General features: G+C 33.9%; 1 protein-coding gene across 1 annotated transcript; it reads right to left on the minus strand.

Annotated features, from left to right (window-relative positions):
• Window positions 1–57: 57 nt before the first annotated feature.
• Window positions 58–16,498, minus strand: LOC122006889 (casein kinase 1-like protein HD16). The gene is made up of 16 exons (XM_042562572.1): window positions 15,818–16,498; window positions 7,433–7,561; window positions 7,234–7,307; window positions 7,065–7,134; window positions 6,845–6,900; window positions 6,303–6,374; window positions 6,120–6,214; window positions 5,868–5,934; window positions 5,664–5,793; window positions 5,366–5,581; window positions 5,154–5,281; window positions 1,541–1,715; window positions 1,384–1,474; window positions 1,055–1,212; window positions 634–822; window positions 58–409 (listed from the first exon to the last, which is right to left on the minus strand). The coding sequence occupies exons 1-16, from the start codon at window positions 15,899–15,901 to the stop codon at window positions 350–352; spliced, it is 1,794 nt and encodes a 597-aa protein (XP_042418506.1). The 5' UTR covers window positions 15,902–16,498; the 3' UTR covers window positions 58–349.
• Between the last annotated feature and the right edge of the window lie 5,062 nt (window positions 16,499–21,560).

The raw sequence follows: 21,560 nt of genomic DNA on the forward strand, positions 1-21,560 counted from the left end.
GCGCAATCAACAAGATTATGAACTCAATTTTTTATTTTTTATTTTTGAAACCAAGAATTAATTCATATCAAGTTTTACTAATAAAACTAAAGTATAACATTGATTGATTCAAAAGTGTAAACAATTCGTTGAATCCATGTCACCCAAAGTGCTTGGTGTATTTATCTTTGTAGGTGATGCCGCAACCAGTGTGCTTTGAGTGGATAGGGATATATTCATACAGATTCACAAACAGATGCGAATAAATACAAGACTAACTATGATTCAAACATTGATGAACTACACTACATCAAAATAGCCTACCGAACATCGATGTCAAACAAACAGTTAGGACTTTGGTTAATCCACATCACGACACGGTGCGCCCATAGCAAATTGAGGCAAGGTATAAATTCTTAGCCCATTTATCCTGTAAATCAAGAAAAGAATGGTGAGCAATGTTTGGCAATAATGAATGAGTTAGTTCAATCTAGCAAGAAGATGGTATATGTATGCATCATAAAATGGATAAAAACTTTTGGTAGTACTTTTCTGTCTCTCTTAATTATGATTGATGGGGGGAAAAAGACTAACAATTGCAGCACAAGGCATCCCCCATTGGTGAGTTTGTATACACAGGGCAAAAACATGTACCTTAACATGGGCGCTTGGAAATGCAGATGTTCGAAGGGTCTCTTGAGTTTCATCAACAGGCTTTCGCCTAGGAACACTAAGCATAAGAGCAGACTGGTCCCAAGTGGCGGCCATTGAAGTAATGCGATACCCGTTGTCCCAACGTCTGTGAATACCCTCACTTGGATACAAAAAGTCCAATTCAACAACCTGAAAAGGCAATGCATCAAAATTTGAGGCTCTAATGTTAATACCATCAGAGTAAGCCACCTTGGTTATGAGTTTCTCTCTGGGATACTTTGGGTAAGAAGATGGACTAGCATATAATAATACCCATTAAGTTTGAGTAACCCAGATATGCTCCGACTTAAACACGTAACTTCATCATTTGGTTCAAACAATATTATGTGTCAGCAATAATAGAAGGAAAGCTTCGACGGACCTGATCGCTAAAACCAGCATTGCGTGACATGACAATACCCCAACGAGATCCAGCTGTTGCCATTGATGTGACATGAAATCCTTCTTTCCACTTCTTGCTTATCCATTTGTACGGGAAGGATTCACTTACTTTGTAAGATTGCTGCGTGTATTGGGTACCTAAGGAATTGTCATATGTGCAGTTAGAGATCAATAATAAACAATACGAGAGCAACACCAAAGATGACTCAGAAATTATGAGGATTGACAACTTTAGAAAACTGGGCCTTTGTCTTCCATTTTAGAGAAATGAATAGTGTAAATATATATACACAAACAAAATAAACATACCCTTTGACATCACCACAAGTGAACTCCCATTGGTAGCTCCAGCAAGCGAGGTAATGTAGTAGTTTCTCTCCCATTGGTCCATGATCCATTCCTATATTACATTATGGATTATGACGTATTCATTGTCAACAAAATGTTATCATATAATATATCATACCTTATGAAGGAAGAATGGTGACAACTCATAGACTTGAGATGTGAATCCAGTTCCCGCATCCATAATAAGGGCCCACAAATTGGAGCATGATGCAACAGAACTAATAAGTAGACCATCCTCATTTCCTCTGTCTATATGTTGTGCCAAGCGAGCATCAGCTACATTATAGTGGTACCTAGTTATAAGATAAAACAAGAAGACCCTGCTAAAGTTAATCAAGCAGAAAAAAGAGAAACCAATATGATGTAAAAAGATAAAGCTGAGAGGAAGTGAAAACAAGAAACAAATATCTAAATACCCATATTTGGCATTCAAGTTATAACAGATTAACAGTATTCTTGTCCTAGTTTTGTACTTAATAATTAGTTGGCCCATTGAAAATCTGGATATAGCAGTGAATTGCCTATTCATTTGAACTTCTTAAAACATTGGTGGACTTTCTACATTTACAACGTCCATTTACACAAATATTAACTTACATGGTTTGGTGTTTTGGACTTTTCTCTCCCTCAAAAAAGACAAACCCAAAAAGAATTGGGTGTTTTATAATGATGTGTTTACTATCTACGAAATATCTCATCTTGCATTTCCTGATTCAACACACCAATATGTCCTTGCAATAAGAAATCGATCAACTACACTTTCCTTTCCCAATGTCTATGGTTCAAAGACAACAAACGGCAACAGACAAATTCTTCATTTGTCACCCAAAATAGTGAAAAACAATTAAAACCCACCTAATGCTGCATAAACATTTGTATTCTGTGTCCTCACAGTCAACACTGAATCCAAGACAAAAGCTGAAGTCCTACTCTAAAACACCTCAATGCTGCATAAACATTTGTATTCTGTGTCCTCACAGTCAACACAGGATCCAAGACAAAAGCTGAAGTCCTACACTAGAAACCAATTCCACATTTTAATCTTTACATCTCTGGTCATTTCTATAAAACTTTAACTACCGTACCGTTCTTTACTTTGAAAGGCACAAGAAGATAGAGGAAAGTTTTGTTCTTGAGTTTAATGTAATGTTGATTCACAACTCCGTGAACATAAAAGCCATTTGTTATTTGGAGGACAAAATACAAAAACTACAATAAATCAATTAATTTGATCATTTAAATACAAGACCTTATCGTTAATGGTTATGCTTTCTTCTCCTATTAGTAGAAACATCAGAGAACATCCAAAGATAATTACTAAGGTTGTGTTTTCTTACATAATGAAAGAAGAAAAGAAAGAATGAATGAAAGAGAGAATGAGAGATAGAGATACATAGTGAAGAAAAAGAGAAAAGATATTTTCTTGTGCTTCTTGAAGGGATGGAAACAAGGAGAAAAACAAAAAGTGGGATCAAATTTGTGGGAAAGGTCATAGCAACAACAAAGGTAGACAAAACGGTCGTGTTGTGATGATACTATGACCAACTTTAAGGGAAACATAATGTGCTCCTCTCACTTATTTTCCCTAATCATAACTTTCCTTCAGACAAAATGTCCATCTTGTTTCTCAGCTTCCTTTTTCTTTCTCCCCTTTCTCCCTCCTTGAGGAAATACAGCCTAAAGCTCAGAAGGCCACAAAAACAAATCCTGAATAAGTTTTCACTCATAATGCTGAAATAATAATGTTAACTGTAGTTCACTTCTTAAATTTGCTCTATCAACATCTGAGATATTAGGGGAAAAAATAATTCCATAATTATTATTAATTTGCTTGTATGTAAGTGACACGACAGAAGCAAGATCATGTGATTGAGACAGTAAATTATGAGTCTTAACATGGTGCAAGGTAAATGTGTGTCCTAGCCAGCAATCTCATAGGCTTAATATATGATGCAATCAGCTGGTGATATCACAAGTTCAATCAGCATTCAGGAAAGAATGAAGAAAGTATTTGGAGAACCGGAATTTTTATTAATTGAACAATTGGAAGAATGAGAGGGCTTCTTTTATTAGCTTAAATTAATTCAGTCTCTTAAGACAGTCTAAAATAGATTACATTTTGGTAGAAATATAAACAAAAATATATATATAGTTTAAACTGGAGTCCATATACTAGGATATTTTATTGGACCAGTTTATTTTAAAAAAATTTAAACAATTGAATTTCCTATATTCATGTGCTAGTTAGTTAGATCATGCTTGGACAATAAAGTAAGTTGTTAGGCCGTGAGAGATATTACAGAATGACAACATAGTATGGTCTAACATCTAGAATTTTTTCCTTCAAAAGTCTGTCTTTTAAATTGAATTTCATATTTCCAACCAATTTGACTGTTTTTCATTTTGAGCCCAATAATCGTACACTCTAGTTCCTATGCACTTAAAATTATGCATTTTATCTCAAATCCTACCAGAGAAAACCAACAATCTAAGTGAGAATAAAACACCTTGAATGTTTCAGGAAAATTTTAATAGAAAATTTGGATTCTTGTACGAAAATGAACACTTTGTAATACAAGACACAAACAGATGTTAAGAAGGTAGAAGGATAAATTGGTCAATTTTTTCTAACAGCTTAAGCCTATGGATTAGTGATCATTTTAATCAACAGCATGGTAGCCGTGTAGGAAATATAAAACCTGGCAATGTTACTGATCAATATGTATATTGCTAAGTCAATGTTGGCTTCAAGCCAATGCAGTACTGAGTAGGTTTAAAGTATCCTTCAATGTCAGTGTAAGAGTCACTGACTAGAACAAGATTGTGCCAGTGTTGTAGCCACATTTTCAAGTGTTGTAATCAAGAAGAACTAATAGGAAGGGCAACCCGGTGCACGAAGCTCCCGCCATGCGGGGTCCTGGGAAGGATCCAAAGGATCCATTGTACGCAGCTTTTTGCAAGAGGATGTTTCCATGATTCGAACCCGTGACCTTTTTTGTCACAAAACAATAACTTTATCGTTGCGCCAAGGCTCCCCTTCATAAACGAATAGGAAGGGGCAAAAGAGAAATAGTAGAGCCCTAGAAACTTACAAATGCTAAGCCCTAGAGTCATGGCTGTATGTCAAGTATTGTGCCAAACAAGAAGGAAAAGGAAAAGGAGGGGAAGGACCCGAGGGGAAGGATCCCTGCCGAGCCACAGAAACTTACTAGTTTTGAGCCCTAGAAGAAGAAAAGAAGAGATCGGGAGAGGTGAGGACAAGTTTTTGTGCTCTAGAAACCTACTAAACTCATCATGTCACTACAGAACGTGAAGTAGCAGACTAATCTTACTGTGTTGCAAGGTGCTGCCTTCCTGTTTTGCTTCAATGCTGAAGCTTGTTTGAACATCAACAAGTTCTACCTCGATAAAGACACCAGAGCTATGCCTAGAAGGTGTCTTCTTTAACATGGAAGAAGACAACGAAGAGGAAGTGCCAAAGTGGTTGTGTCTCAATAGTATTCAGCATATTGATTGGCTGGCAGACAATAAATTTCATCTGTGTTGATCAGTATGTAAAACCTAAGTGCTAAGAGTAATAGAAGTATAATTACGCATTTGTATAATGTCTTCTAGGCAAGTGGTCATTCAACCAATCTCTATGCAAAACCATGTATCAATCCTAAATAGAATGATGAATTGGCTTGACATTGGAAAACAACAAAGAGGCCAACAGAATGAATTAAGTGTACCTTTGCTTCATTGGTTGCCTGGAATTATATACAGAAATCCACTGGGTAGCAGGTACACCTAAACGAATCTTCTTCCTTTGTTGGCTTTCTTCTTCCTCAATAGTTAATCTGCCACGTTTTTGACCAACCTGATGAATAATCTATCATGGTCAATCAATGCTCAACTCATGAATTTGATAGAAAAAAAAAGACTACATAGAGAATGTGATAACCTTCGTAGCCCCATCAGTGTTGATCGGTCTGAATTGTGGTGGCCCAATCAAACCATCAAACAGAGAGATAAGTTTAGAATAGTTCGGTTCTTCATCAAATTTCATATTAACTACAATCTCCAAAAATTGCTTAAATGGTGGAGGGCAAAAGCCACATAGCACATCAGGTGGTGTTGACATCTTTTTCTTGCAAACTAAAAATGACTTATTATCACCCTGCATACAAGAAAGAAAAATTAATCTAACCATGGAACCCCAATTCAGCATCTAAAAAAGTATCTACTCAACGTTCATCAACCTGATATCCTTGCCATGGCAATCTACCACGATGAAGGAAAATTAGTGTATATGCAAGAGACTCAAGATCATCCCTCCTGCTTGCGGTTCTTCCAAGATGTGCATGGACACTAGCATATCTAACAGTTCCCCTAAAAACGCAAACTGTCAAAATCATCAATGAAGCCCAAAAATATCACAAGTGTATAAGATATAAATATCATACCTGAACACATCTGGACGCTGATCATATTCAACATGATCAATATTGCTTGCATCTTTCCATTTTGTGGCTAAAACAACAAGAATGTTAAACCCCATATGAAAGAAAACTCAAAAAAAAAAAATGATGACCTAGAGGAATAAGAACACGATGGTATTAACCAAAAACAAAAAAGTCTGAAGTGTGCACCAAGAGAAATGATACATATACAGCTAAAGAAAAGGAAAAAAGAAAAAGAGGGCATAAAGCAATTACCTAATCCAAGATCGACAAGAAATAACTTCTTTTCTTGAGAGGAAGATGGCTGGCCAAGCAGAAAATTTTCAGGTTTAACATCTCCATGTACATATCTGTTTAACTTCATTCAGTTAATTTGTGACATGAGAAGAAACTACAACCCTTGCATAGCAGGATAGAAATGGAAAACTTAATTCTTACCCTTTTGCATGCATCTTCTCAAGGATTGATATGGATTCAACAGCAATACAAGCAACCATTTCTGACGTCATTCTGTGAAGTCAAAATAACTCAGTACCATAAGGAAAATTCCACCACATATTTTGAATGCTACAAATGGAAGAAGATATAATATAACATTTGTTTCTTTTAATAGATATCTAATTCAATTCCATCTCGCTCAAATTGAAAATTTTGACAAAGTACAATAGACAATTCCCATTAGGAGATGTGGATTCCCATTGAAGCATCATGGTCCATGTTGTATAACTAAAATTTTGATCTCCACGCACTTAAGACGATAATAGAACAGCAAAAAAGCATGGCATTTTTAACATTCTTTGGTACAAACAACATAAAATCAAAAAAATGAAAACATATCTGCATGCAGTTTACCTACTATAAACAAGAAAGGTGCATGAAATAAATCAATCAGCAAAAAAGACAAATGTAAGTCATTTAGCAAAGAGCATGATATCAAAGAGAATAATGGGCAGTCAGAATTACAATGACAAGATACTCACGTTTGACCAGAAGAATTCCAAGCATCCCACAAGCTGGGACCTAGCATGTCCATTACCTATACATAAAAGAGGAAAATGAACAAGTTCACAATGTCTGAGGAAAATTGTTGCATAATTTCCATGCCAATCAGACGTACAAAGCAACACAAATGATGCATGTGACTGGATGGATGCATAAGAATGAACAAGGAATGAAAACTGAACACAGAAGAAACCATACCATCACATAGTAATCACCTTGACGACCTTTATAATGTACCTTAGGAACTCCATAACAACCACCAAGAGCACTGTAGAAAAAAATGGGGGGAAAACAACATCTAACAGCTTCCACTCAAGATAAATAGGTACATCAGATGATTTTTGAGTTCATAACATTTTGGACAAACCTGTAAACTTGCCATTCATGAGGAGGACCGTAGCTACAACCTTTGCTGTTCCTATGCTCAAATTTAAGGGCAACCTATTAACAAAGTAGTAGGTCAGAAGCAATCTTCATCAAAGAGAAACATGAGCAATAGTTAAATAAATAACTCTTCCAATTTCACCACATTAAAGATTAAGTAAAAATGAAAACAGAGTTTGTACCTCCAATGCACCAGGACCTGCTCTCCCTTCAATGCCACCTGAGACTCGTCGACCAACAAAAACCTGACCAAATCCACCCTTACCCAATTTCCTTTCAACCTTATACAAAGGAGATCCCCCAACCTGAACCTGAAATGACATCAGAGATGCTTGACCATAAGACAGATTTGAAACCACATATTTTCAATAAACAAAGACAGATAAGAAATTGAAGAAATCCAAATCAATACTGATCTAAATAAATCACCAGAGAGACAAGAACATAGCAGGCTCAAGCATAAAATGTACCTTTTTGGATAATACAATTGAGATATTTTAAAATCTTAAACAAAAAAAAAACACTAACAAAAACAGACTCCAACAAAGGTTAATAAATTCCAAAAGGTTTATTATTTCTTAGCTACAGAAAATGAGCATGTTCTATATGAAGTGACATTACATATGAAGCATTAGGATTGTTCAGGAAATAGGTTGATTCTTAGATGCAAATAATTAGGATTCAGGGGTTAATAAAAATTCACACAACATATAGCTGTCTTCTAACAAAAAGAACCCATTCAGCAGAAGAATATACAAATTTGAGAACACACAATGCAAGCAGGAGACACAAAAGTAGTTAAATAACATAGTTAACAAATCAAAGAAATAACTCTTGTTGCTCTTTTTAACTTCTATATTATAATAATAGCATGATATCTATCAAATACCACAAAAATCTGGGAAAAAAACAAAGAGTAGAAAACTCGGTATCAAATGTGACAACCATACCAAAGTGAAGGATGGGATAGTAAAGAAGAAATGAGTCCGTAAAAAAACAAGTTCGTAAAAACAATCAAGTCAACTGCTTCTATGGAGTTTAATCAAAACGAATAGTTAACTAAAGATGACAAGTACATATAGCTCCAACTTCCAAAAACAAATAGAAAGGTTCTTTCATGAACATAAGTATGCATATCTGACATTTAATAAAAGATAAATATAGATAACAGACTACCTTGATCTACAAATGAGCCAAACGTGAAAAATGCAAAAAATAATTCATTTAACTAATAAAAATATGACCGTAAATAGGATTTACAAGTTCAAAATAGCCTTAAGGTCAAACTATCTATAAGATTGCAAATACAGAGAGCTTATTTTACTTGAAAATTGTAATTTGTATTTGTTTGATGTTAGATTGGATTGTTTTGCTTGATTTACATATACATAGATTACAATCTCTTAGTTTTTCTTTTCTATCTTTAGGTAGATCAATAGTTATGGAACCATTGTTATAGATAGTTTTTCTTCAATTAGTTTTCCAAGAATGAAACCTTTAAATGCTTTATATTGATAGCTAGATACAAAAGAAGGGGAAAAGAAAATCTAATAGCTAAAGCGAGAGAGAGAAAGACAAGAGATTTTACTCAAATAAGATGCATTGAAGATAAATGCAATACGATACTAGTGAATAATGAGGAAATAAAAGAACGATGGAAGAGGTATTTTCATCAACTTTGTAATGAATGTTTAGATGATAAACTTAATTTAGGTAATTTAAGTAGGTCAAAGAAGTATAAAAATTTAAGTTTTTAATGTAGAATTCAAACTTAAGAAGGAAAATAAGCTTTAAATGAGATGTAAAATGGAAAAGCAATTGGACCATATGATATTCCAATAGAGGTATGAAAGTGCTAAATGAAAAAAGGTATTGAATGACTTCTAAAGTTATTTAACTTGATATTGAGAAAAAAGACTAAGGAAGGAGATCATGATGACCTAAACTCAATTTAGATGCATGTAAAGAAAGTCGACAATAGAAGCATCTTCTAAAACTAATTGAAAAGGTATTGAGAAAAGAAACAAGGCTTACATATGATATTTGTCGACCTAAAAATTATGTGGAGAATTCTAAAAAAAGTGTTAGTGTTGTGTATATTGAAATAGTTAAGGATATGTATGAGGACACAATAACAAGAATGAAGACTTTAAGTGGATTAACTGAAGTCTTTCCTATAAAAATAGGGTTACATCGAAGATCAACTCTAAATCTCTATTTTTTTACACTAATCGTGAATGAACTAAACACATGCAAGACACATGACCATGATACATGTAGTTTGTTAATATTATTTTAGCAGATAATACACAGGAAGGAGTAAATGTTAAGCTCGAATCTTGGTAGGAAATTGAAGTGAAAAGTTTTAGGCTTAGTAGAGTAAAGACAAAATATATGAAATTTAAGTTTAACGATATTAGACGTAATAAGACAATTATTAAGACAGGAGATGATAAGTACATCTACCTGAAAGCTTCAAGTATTTAAGATTATTTTTACAAAAGGGTAGAGGGATTAAGAGATGTCTTACATAGATTATATGGTGGTTTAAATCAATGTTTTAAAACGCGCCCTAGGCCCGCCGCCTAGGCGCTCGGCGGGCGGCAACTGCACCGAAAAGGTGCTAGGCGGCCAGCCTAGGCGGCCCAATCGCCTAGGCAGTGCTAACGGCCCGCTGGGCGGCGCGAAAATTTCAAATTTATTTTTTTTCCTTTAAAACCCTAAATCGCTGCTCGTTCGACTGCCTAGCCTCCTCCACCTCTCACCTCCTTCGGAAAACTTTGCTCAACACGATCAGTAAGTTTTTCATTTATGTAATAATTTTTTTCCCCTCCCGTGATGCTTCCGGGTCACGGGACGCGTCCGCCGCCGTCAAACACGTCCTGCATGCATCGTTCAACAACACACAGCGCTTGCGATTTTTTCTTTTTTTAATACAACATTTATTTATTATTTATTTAATTAAACAATTCCTCAGTTAAATAGGGTAATTTAAGTAGGCTTTAATACACCCTAATTAAATTATTCCAAAAACTATATAAAAATATATATTTAAAATTAAAATCATTTTATAAATTTATTTATATTCTAATAATATTATATTTAAAATTCAAAAATTTTGATAACTATTATTCATTAATTTATATTTTTATATTTTATATTTAAAATTAAAAATTTCTAATAAATCTTATTAATCCATATAAATCATATTTATATTCCTAATTTTATATTTAAAATTTAAAAAAAAACCTAATAAATTTTATTAGTTTATTTCTATTCTAATAATATTATATTTAAAATTTAAAAATTCTGATAACTATTATTCATTAATTTATATTTTTATATTTTATATTTAAAAATAAAAATTTCTAATAAATCTTATTAATCCATATAAACCATACTTATATTCATAATTTTATATTTAAAATTTTAAAAAAATCCTAATAAATTTTATTAATTTATATAAATCACATTTATATTCTAATAATATTTTTTATTGATTTATATTATTTTTTTTACTGATTTATATCCTAAATTTATTCTTAAATCACTTTTTAGGTTATCACAATTACAATAGCAAGCAATCCATCTAACAGAATTCGTCACTCAACCCGAATCTGGAATTCTTAAGAGAAAGTCAAATGACATTGGATGGGAGTATGAGATGTTGATTAATCCTAAAAACCTCGACAAAATTTAATGCAAGTTATGTGAAAAAATGATGTTAGGGGGAGTATATAAGGATCAAGGAGCACATAGGAAACATCCCTAGAAATGCATCTGGTTGTTGAAAAGCATCTCAAAAAGATAAAAATAAGTGCAAACAGGCTATTTTAGAATGGAGGAACAGAAAGAAGAACCAAATAATGAAAGAACAAAATTGTAGAGCAGAGGTAATTATTTCTCTAAACGAATAAGAAGGTCATGAAATTGAAAAGATATATGGAATTAAAAAACCTCTTCCACTTAGCCCCATGGATAGATATGCATCGATAATTACTCCAGAAAATGTAGGTTCCAGTGGGAGTAAAGTGTTTCGCCAAAAAAATATAAATAAAGCTCTTTTCAAAGAGAAAACTCAACAAGTTCAGCAATATGTTGGAACATAGGTTTATGAAAATAGAATCTCATTCAATGCTGTTGATAATGATAGCTTCAAGCAACTAAATAGATGCGGTGGGTTAATTTGGACCAGGATTCAAGCCTCCAACTCAATATCAGCTTAGAGAGCCCCAAAGCTAAAATTGAAAGAACAAAACAACTGCTAAAGAAATATGAAGAATGGGCAAAGAATGGGTGCTCGATGATGACAGATGCATGGAGTGACAGAAAAAAAAAAAAACATCTTAAATTTGTGTGTTAATTACAAGGAGTGTACTACATTTTTAGAGTCTAAGGAGTTTTAAGACGAGACACATGCAGCTAAACTTATTTTTGAGTATGTTGAAAAGTATGTTGAACAAATAGGAGCTCAGAATATTGTTCAGATTGTAACAGACAATGACACCAACAACATGGCTACAGCTCAATTGATGAGAGAAAAGAGACCTGTGATCTTTTGGAGTTTATATGCAACTCACACTATTAATCTCATGCTTAAAAGTATTGGCAAGCTTCCACGATATCAAAGGTTATTAAGCAAGCCAAGTCTTTTACCATTTTCATTTATGCTCACCATAAGACTTTGTCATTAATAAGAAGTTTCATAAAAAAAAAAAGAGATATAGTCTGCCCAGGAGTTAGCAAGTTTGTATCAAATTTCCTCACATTGCAAAGTTTGATTGAAAAAAATCTAGTTTAAGGGTCATGTTTACATGTGATATGTGGGAGAAATATAAGTGGTCAAAAAACAAACAAAGGAAAATTGGCTTACTCTACTGTGATGAGCACGAGTTTTTGGAATGGTGTGACTTTTTTGAAAATATTTGCACTGTTGGTAAGAATTATTCAATTGGTAGATGGAGATAGAAAGTCATCCATGGGGTTTCTATATGAAGATCTTCTTCAAACTGATATCAAGGTGGCCCTAACAACGTGGAATCAAACTATCAACCTATCATAGTGATTATTGAGTCAAAAATGAAGATAGACTTGATACATCATTGTATACCACGGTATTTTTGTTGAATCCTTATTTTTACTATAAAGATAGTTCTATTACTCTTTATGAGGAGGCCGCAACGGGGATTTTTGAATGTCTGAAAATTTTGCACGCCATGAGTTAGATCTAAGGATACAATTATTAACAAAGAATTTCCATAATACAGAGACAAGACTGGATTATTTGAAAAAGCATTGACAATAAAAGCATGTTAAAAAAATAATGATACATGTGATCCATGTGCATGGTGGAGTACATATGATGCTCACACACCCACCTTGCCAAGAGTGGCATTAAGGATGCTTTCATTAACTACAAGTTCATCTGGGTGTGAAAGAAATTGGAGTGCATTTGAAGGAGTAAGCTTTAAACTTTAAATCTTTAATTAAAGTAAAGCATTAATTTTTAAAGTTTTATATTCATGTTACTAACTATAATATTTACTCTCTCTCTTCTTTTCTTTAGATTCATACAAAGAAAAGAAATAGGTTGGATGTCAACAGATTGAACAATCTAGTATTTGTCCAATTTAATACTAGATTGTTGAACAAACAAAAAAAATGGAATATCGATGTCCTTGTAAAAGAAGAATGGAATGTCGATGTCCTTCTTGCAAAAGATGCTTCTAATGCACAAGATTGGATTGTAGATAGCGATGAAGATGATGAAGTTGAACTAGGTTCCTAGCTCACTTGGCAAATGGTTGATGAAGCAAATGGAGCAGATGAAAATCTACAACCCCGAAGAAGTTCTAGAGTAAGAGAACTTCATAAAGATGATTTTGCATCTGAAGAAGAGGAGAATCACAATGATGATATTGTGTCTAATGAAGAACAAGTTATTGAAAATTATGAAAAAGAAGAAGTAAAATTAATACGAGTCTATAAGATATTAATATGACTTCGTGCACCAGGCTGCCCTCTATAAGATATTAATATATTATTAGTTGTGTAATTTTGAACTCATTTTGTTAAGGCATGACTTATGTTATTCAACAATTACATTTTGCTTAGTGGTTCACAATGATGTAATCTTGTGAAATGCATTTGTAAATTTTTACATTTACTGGTTCACAATGATTTTTGCTTGTGAACTGCATTTGTGAATTTAGCACTTACGGTTTATTTTTTATTTCACTTAATATGACAACGATGAAATGCATTCTAGTTGATCCATGTCATTCACTGAATTTAGCACTTACTGTTTTAGCACTTGCTAAAATGCATTCTCTTTATGAACTGCATTTGTTTATTTAATCTCATATTCTCATGTCATTCATAAACCCACTACCATTCAAGGGATATCGAGGAATTTAAATGAATGTGAACTGTTTGTGAATTTAAATGAATTTGAACTGCTTGTAAATTTAAATGAATGATTCCTTTAAATTCCATTCTAGTTGATCTTGCCAAAAGTTGTTTTAGCACTTAATGTTTATTTAATCTATGTCATTCACTGAATTTAGCACTTACTTTTGTAATCATAGGAGATAGTTTAAGACATAGTTAGATTTTCATTGCCTGTAATAACCTAGACAACATTCAGATTTGTATATATCCACATAAAGCAAGGGATACCGAGAAATCCGCCTAGCGGCCCCTAGTCCCCGCTTAGGTGGCCTAGGCGCTAGGCGCTAGTCTGCTGCCCGACTAGCGCCTAGCGAATTTTAGAACCTTGGTTAAAATGAAAGAGAGCGTCAAGTGTTCTTTATGATCGTAAAATCTCTCTAAAACTTAAAGTCTACAAAACAGCAGTTAAACCGACTATGTTATACAATGTTAAATGTTGAGCAATGACTAAGTACACGAGCAGAAGATGAGAATAGCAAATATGAGGATATTAAAGTGAATGTGCGACCATACGAGTATGGATAGGATAAGGAATAAAAATATAGAGAAAGTAAGAATCACACTTATTGAAAAAAAAAACCCTGACAAATACGTTGACATGTTTAAGATGGTATGGACATTTACTTAGGTAATCAGTCACTGCTCGAGTTCGGCAATTTGAAATTGTGACAAATATACATATTAAATGAGGAAAATCAAAAAGGAGTTAGTAACAATTAAATAAGATAAAATTTATTTAAATATAGATAATGATATAGTAGGGGATAAAGCCCAATGGTATAGGAAGATCCATATATCCGACCCCACCTAGCAAAATAAAGTTGGTTGTTGGTTGTAAATCAATAGTTATGCATTAAAAAAATTTCAAATTGAGCCTAAAATTGGTAAGATATTTGACTAAATTTATAAATGTGTGAAAACAAGCTAAGCTCAGGTTAGGTCACAACGAAACAAGCTAACAACAACAAATATGAGTCTAACGGTGTTATCTTTGGTAGCAACCCTTGCTGATCCTTCACCGACAAACTCATTGGACCCCCATCAAAAGATCATTGATTGAGGCATGTAAATTCACCTAGCATTAGGCTAGCCAATGAACCAAAGCACTAACAAAAGTTTAAAGGTCGATGCTCACAATTATGCAAACTTGATATAGAATTAATTGACAAAGTTAAACTAGATAGACAAGTTGAAAGCTACTCTACGGAGAGAGAGAGAGAGAGAGAGAGGTATGCTTACTTTTTCCTTGCATTATTAACTCCTAGAAAGATGATTTGTGAGAATGTGCATGGGCAATAACTTTCTCATTCCTAAACTCTATGTTTGAAAAAAAAATGGAAAGATCAAATGGTTCTCCAAAATTAATTTGTAAAGTGGTTACCACCAAAATAGAATCAGGCATAAAGACTTTTAATAAACAAGATGGACTATAAAACTCCCAGAGCTCATGTATGAAAATGATGAATTAACTCTTTAGACTGTTAATAGAAAAATTTTAGTAATCCATTTTGATATTATCCAGATATATAATCACACATGATTTGGACTTAAGATCATTTACAACTTTTTTGAAGCTCTTAGGTTAGAACCGAGGAAATGAAATTGTATGTTATTCACGAAATAGGTTTCCCTTTTACATCCTTACTTGCTCTTCCTCAGGTCAAACAATTTGCAGTTTTTTTAGTAGGTTAAAGTTGTGAGCTTTACTAAGGAAGCTAGGGTTTCTGTTTGAAATAATTTTTGGATAACAAAATTCCCTACTGGATCTCATATCCTGTGATCATCCTCTCCTAGAGATCCTTGATTAAGCTAAGAGGGCACTTTGTGCAGCCATTATTCACTCAAAACTAATCTTTACTGAGAAACAAAAGATAGTGTAATCTACAAAGCATGATTGTACTGGAGGGAAGAAAAAAACATTCGCAGTAGGCAGCAATCCATGAAGAAATACCCAAAAGAAAAACAGGTAGGTGTGGTGTACACATATGAGAAACAACACAAAAGATTACCAATCTGGATAGTATGGTGGCGTATTTAGCAAATGATAGGAATATAAGCTGAAAAAACACACTTCTTTTAAAAGGATAGTCAGCATAACATAAGGGGCAAAAGATTACCTTTTCAGGGAATGGAATAGTATTCCCCTCCTCTTCCTGTCCTGCAGCTTTGTTGGCGCTCAACCCACCACTATCATCAGCCATCTCACCCTTCCCTCCTACTTTCTCTGCTTACTTTGTGCGATTTTCCCCTCTATTATCTACCTGTCCCGCCGCCACCGCGTTCTATTGATCCTGACTCCTGGCCCTTCCTATCGTCAACAAAAGCTAGCCTGCCCTTGGCCGATCGAAGCCCCTAGTTTGCGAACACGGTCTGCGCTGTGACGGTCCCCGCACTGGTCTGCTTTCCGAGCAGAGGCGTCCCCCTCAACTATGGATCATGAAACCGCAATAACATCACAACATCAAGATGACCCCAAACCTCCATTCAATCCGGTGCAAACCAAACAGCAATCACCCCCGAAAAAAAAAAACCTAGGTCGGCTGCAAGCGAACTTTCTTTTCAACTTTTAGGGCTTCGAAGCGGCCGAGGAAGACGGCAAAAGAAATCGGAAGGGCAAGGGAGGAGAAGGACCGAACTCGAATAGATGGAGGGGTTGATGGCCGAGGGGAGAAGGAGATCGACGAAGCGGCTGCAAGGAAGAGGAGGCGGCGTCGGCACCAGCGCAGTTGCCAATTGCGATAAAGGAACACGATCGCATTTATCAAATTTTGTGAAAGAGGGTCGGCACGAGCGAATCGCACGCGGAAATTACCTGAACGATAACCCTCATTTTATAGCTGTGATTGGGTGAAGGAGTGGGCCCCGAGTGGTTCTGGTTCACTCGTTGATTTAACAGCTAGGAAAATACGAGTGTCTTTTCATACCGTAAACAGCGTTTTCTCGTTTTTTTTATTTTTTTTATTTTTATAAAAATGAAACTTTATTAATTTTTATGGTCGTAATTACTTCCGGAAAAGGTCCAAAGGTATATCCCTTTATAAAATATGTTAAAATATGTCAAATTATTACAACATTAGAAAAAATTGCTCTAGTACTAATTAAAGTAGTTCCAATTTTGATTAAAATTACTTCAACAATGGTTAAAATTGATTTAGTTTGATTAAAATTATTTTAGTGTCATTGTAATAACTTCGATTAATACTATTCTAGTACTAGTCAAATTGCTTTGACACAAGTTGAAGTCTTTTAATGCTAGTCAAGATGGAGCTTGTCAAGACTAGTGATCGAAATTGCTCCAACACAGGGCCAAATTAAAATTACTATAATATGTAGTTTTTATTAGTACAATCATACCATAAGTGATGTAGTACTCATTTTAATTTTAATATTTGAACAAAAAATTTAAATTAAATCTTATTTATTATATTTGATATATGTATTTGAGGATAGAGATTTGAAGGAATATACATGGAGTTTGAAGAGTTCTTGAATCGACATAGTTGATTATTGATTGATGATGACTTGGTGTGGTCCAGACAATACACTCATTGGCTTAGAGGTCCGTGGAGATAGAAGATAATTGTATGAGTCAAATGAGAGATAAAATGAAAATACTAAGATGGGTCCGTGGAGATTGAAGACAATTGTATGAGTCAAATGAGAGATAAAATGAAAATACTAAGATGGTGTTGGAGTAGCTCACAGAATATGACATGGCATGACCAAGTTGATAGCTTAATTACTTGCTCGAGAGCCATAGAGATCAAAGGATGATGGAAAGAAGCATCCAAGGAATTGTAGGACCAGAAGTATTTGTAACAATCTAAATGTATGAATTAAAATGAAAACAGTAAATATTTACAGTGATTTGTAAGGACCTTCTTCGTACACATTGTCGGAAGATTCATGCTTACCATCAGAAGAGCAATTACATAAATCAAAGAGCTCTCCATAATTTCACAAATCAAATCTCGCAGCCTCGGATGTTTCTTCTTCTACATGAAAATGAATATCACATTCATAATTTCTCAACCCCTTTAAACCACCGTTTGACGCACCCTTTATAATGGAAATTATCGCAGGGGTAAAAGAGACTTTTTCCCCAAAGAAAGTGGGCAACATGGGCATGTCCACGTTCCCATTTCCTACATCTCCCACTCGTCCAAGGTAAGTCACTAAGACTAGTTCATCCAAGTAAGTCACTAAGATTAGTTAGTTACAAAGACTAAATAAATCACATAGAATATATGAGAGTTTAGTTACAAAGACCATATCAGAACATTCAATCCATACTTAGAGAAAATGGTTCGTGCCACAGCAAGCACACTAAGTGATAGTTGCTAAGAAAATTATCACACCTTACATAATCGCTCTCTAAGCGATCAATGCTAACAAAGTTGTTACACTTTATTTAGTCGCTCTTCTAAATGAATTAGAGACATTCTCATAATGACACATAACCTCTCTCTTGGCAGTACATATCCATTATCCAAAAAACACCCAATTTCTCGGTGGCACATAGTCATTACTTGGAGATCTCTATTATTGCTATTTACCCAGATTAAATCATCTTCATTTACATCAATATGAACATCTCTAATCCCTTATAATGACTATTATGTCAAGAGCATGTTTCATATTCAATATTCATAATCATTTTTATATATAACATAAATGGATCGACCAGTGAATAACATCAAAAGACGTATATCTATTTAATCTTCCTTTTTAGTTAGAATATATATTCATTCTAATCAGTTGTTTTAGTAGTTATGCTTCATAAACCGAATCATTCATAGCCACAGGATTAGGGATGTCAAAAATAAACTCAACCCGACGATCCAACATGAGTCAACCTAAAAAAAATCAGGTTTGGATTGGGTATTTTCGAGTTTGGGTCGGGTTTGGGTTGGAGGGTTTTGGTGTTAAAAATTTTTGGGTCGATTCGGGTTCGGGTTGACCCTAGTTGACCAAAATATAGGGTTTAATGGATTTTTTAGGGTTAAATCAAATTTTATTTTGAAAATTAAGATATTTTTATGTATATTAATATCAATGTCAGTATGCTACTTATTGAGTATTGAGATAAAAGTGAAGAATTATAGAGAAAATAGTCAAAAAAAAAATCATTTTGAATCGGGTTTTTGGTTATCCGGGTCAGGTTTGGGTTGGTCAGGTTTGGGTTTGGGTTTAGGAGTTTCGGGTTGAATTCAGGTTCGGGTCGGATTCAGGTTGGGTTAAAAAAAAATCAACCCGACACACCCGAATTAATGCCCTTATATGGGATACATGCTAAAGTGATAGTTACTGATTAAAACTTTAAGTAAACAGCTAAATAGTTACTTAGGGCAAAACTGATATTAACTTATAATCTCAAAAGTCTAACATAGTAGAGAAATAGGGATCCATTCTCCTACTACTCTTATCGTCGCAATAGCACATATAGTATGAATCACATGCTACGATGTTATTTTTTTTACTAAAAAGAGTGCATATTTTTCTTAAATTTAACATCGTACATATTGTGATCTAGACATATCTAATGTCTAATCCTGAATTCAATATATAAATTCCAATCTAGTCCTCAATAGGTTCAGTAAATGGTGGGTTCATTTATTTCAATCATTATTAACATATAAATGATCTCATTTTGATATAATTATCAAGGCGAGCTTAACTTATAAATCTGTCTCTGTTCACAGCTACATAAGTTGTCCCATAAGTAACGGTCTTACCTCTATTTGTACTTAACAAACAGAGATGATTATCCATGTGAGTGGATCAATCTCTGCCTATCACATGCTCACCGAGATCTTATATGAATGTAACAAAATCATATACACTGAATAAATTATGACAACTTACACAATCAAATCACAATATTTGATTGTAATTATAATGTTGTTACATTTATGAAGTCCCAAAGATTTTACATGTTCTTTCAATGACTTTCTAGTTATTGGCTTAGTAAAAAGATCTGCAAGCATAGCACGTGTAGGGACATACTCAAGAATTACTTTTCTTTTAGCCACAATATCACTAACAAAGTTATATTTTATCGCTATATGTTTGCCTTTGCTGTGATATTTGAAATGCTTAGAAAAAACTATTGCAGTTTGACTATCACATTAGACAGTTATTGGACTCTCACTATCCTCAGCAATCTTCAGATACTTCACGAACCTTCTCAACCAGACTGCTTCTTGCACAGCCACTTAACATATCACATATTCAGTTTTCATAATTGACAAAGCTACACAAGCTTGCTTCTTGTTGTTCTATGAGATAGTGCCACCATTCAACAAGAATGCATAGCCCGATGTGAATTTTTTATCATCCAAGTCCTCAATTCAATCTTTATCTGAATAACCTTTCAGACTCATATCTGATCCTTAAAAATAGAAACAATAATCTATTATCGCCTTCAAATATCTTAATATCATTTTTACCATCTTCTAGTGTCTTAGTCATGGGTTTGACTAGAAGTGACTGACTAAGCCAATATCATAACTGATATCGGGATGTGTACACAACATATTATACATTAAACTACCAATAGCACTGGCATATGATTTTTTATTCATTTCAGCTATTTTCTCTGGACTTTGAGAACACATAGTCTTATTCAAGACAGTACATTTCACAATAGATGTATGTTCTACATTACAATTTGACATGCTAAAATGATGTAATATCTTATTTAGATGAGACTCTTGTAACAAACTCAAAAGTCTTTTAGGACGATCTCTAATGATCTTCACTCATAAGATGTATTCAACTCCTTCCATATCCATTGTATCAAATTGTGATGACAGTCACTTCTTGACTTCATTCGTATATCCTATATCATTTCCAGCGATTAACATATCATCAACATATAATGATAAAATGACATATTTTCCTTTTTTTCTTTCAATAAAGCGCAATGATCTTCATTGATCATCTCGAAATCATAAGATAAAACAACTTCATTAAATCTTATATTTCATTGTCTTAACACTTGCTTTAGCCCATATATAGACTTTTTAAGTCTACATACTTTCTCCTCTTGGCCTTCAACAATGAAACCTTCTAGCTGAACCATATAAATTTCCTTGTCAAACTCACCATTAAGGAAAGTGGTTTTTATATCCATTTGATATAATTCCAAGTTATAATGTGTCACAAAGGTCAAAATAACTCATATTGGCATAAATTTCACTACGAGAGAAAATGTCTCTTCAAAGTCAATACCCTCCATTTGGGTATATCCCTTTGCAACTAAACGAGATTTGTATCTGTTAATCGATCTATTAACTTTACTCTTTATTTTGAGAATTCACTTATTCCTAATAGCCCTTCGGCCCAGAGGAAGATCAACTAAGTCTCAAACATAATTCTGATTCATAGACTTCATCTCTTCAACCATTACAGTTTTCCACATTTCTCTAACTCTAAATCTCAATGCTTCTTCAATATATAGAGGTTCATCATCGTCAACTGGGAGTGTCATCAATGTCTCATTCTTAATATCAAATATCTTATAGGTTTGATTTTACGAACACTTCTTTGTAAGTTGGGCTTTTGAGAAGTTAACTCATGACTTGGCATATCACTCCCACTTGGTTGACTAGACTCAAACATCCCTTTTGACACCTCTCTTGTTGATAATATCTCATCCTCCTCAAATAGAGGAACTCTTTTATCAACATCACCTCTGGTTGGAAACTCTATTTTGAGAAAAGTCACATCTCTCGAATCTATTTTGGAGATGATTCCATATAGTTGCTCACCTATGAAAACATAACCTTTGGAGATCTCATGATATCTAATAAAGATATATTTCTTACCCCTAAGTCCTAGTTTTTTATACTTGTGAGA

This window comes from Zingiber officinale, chromosome 7B, assembly GCF_018446385.1.
Source record: "Zingiber officinale cultivar Zhangliang chromosome 7B, Zo_v1.1, whole genome shotgun sequence".
In the NCBI taxonomy this organism is placed as follows: Eukaryota; Viridiplantae; Streptophyta; class Magnoliopsida; order Zingiberales; family Zingiberaceae; genus Zingiber; species Zingiber officinale.

What these genes read in the sequence shown, in the direction of transcription:
- LOC122006889 (XM_042562572.1), bottom strand. Translation starts at nt 15,901, where the DNA reads ATGGCTGATGATAGTGGTGGGTTGAGCGCCAACAAAGCTGCAGGACAG. An exon ending in AAGGTGATTACTATGTGATG is followed by an intron (nt 6,901 to 7,064) that starts GTATGGTTTCTT and finishes TTTTATGTATAG; the next exon opens with GTAATGGACATGCTAGGTCC. An exon ending in TTCCAAGCGCCCATGTTAAG is followed by an intron (nt 410 to 633) that starts GTACATGTTTTT and finishes CTTGATTTACAG; the next exon opens with GATAAATGGGCTAAGAATTT.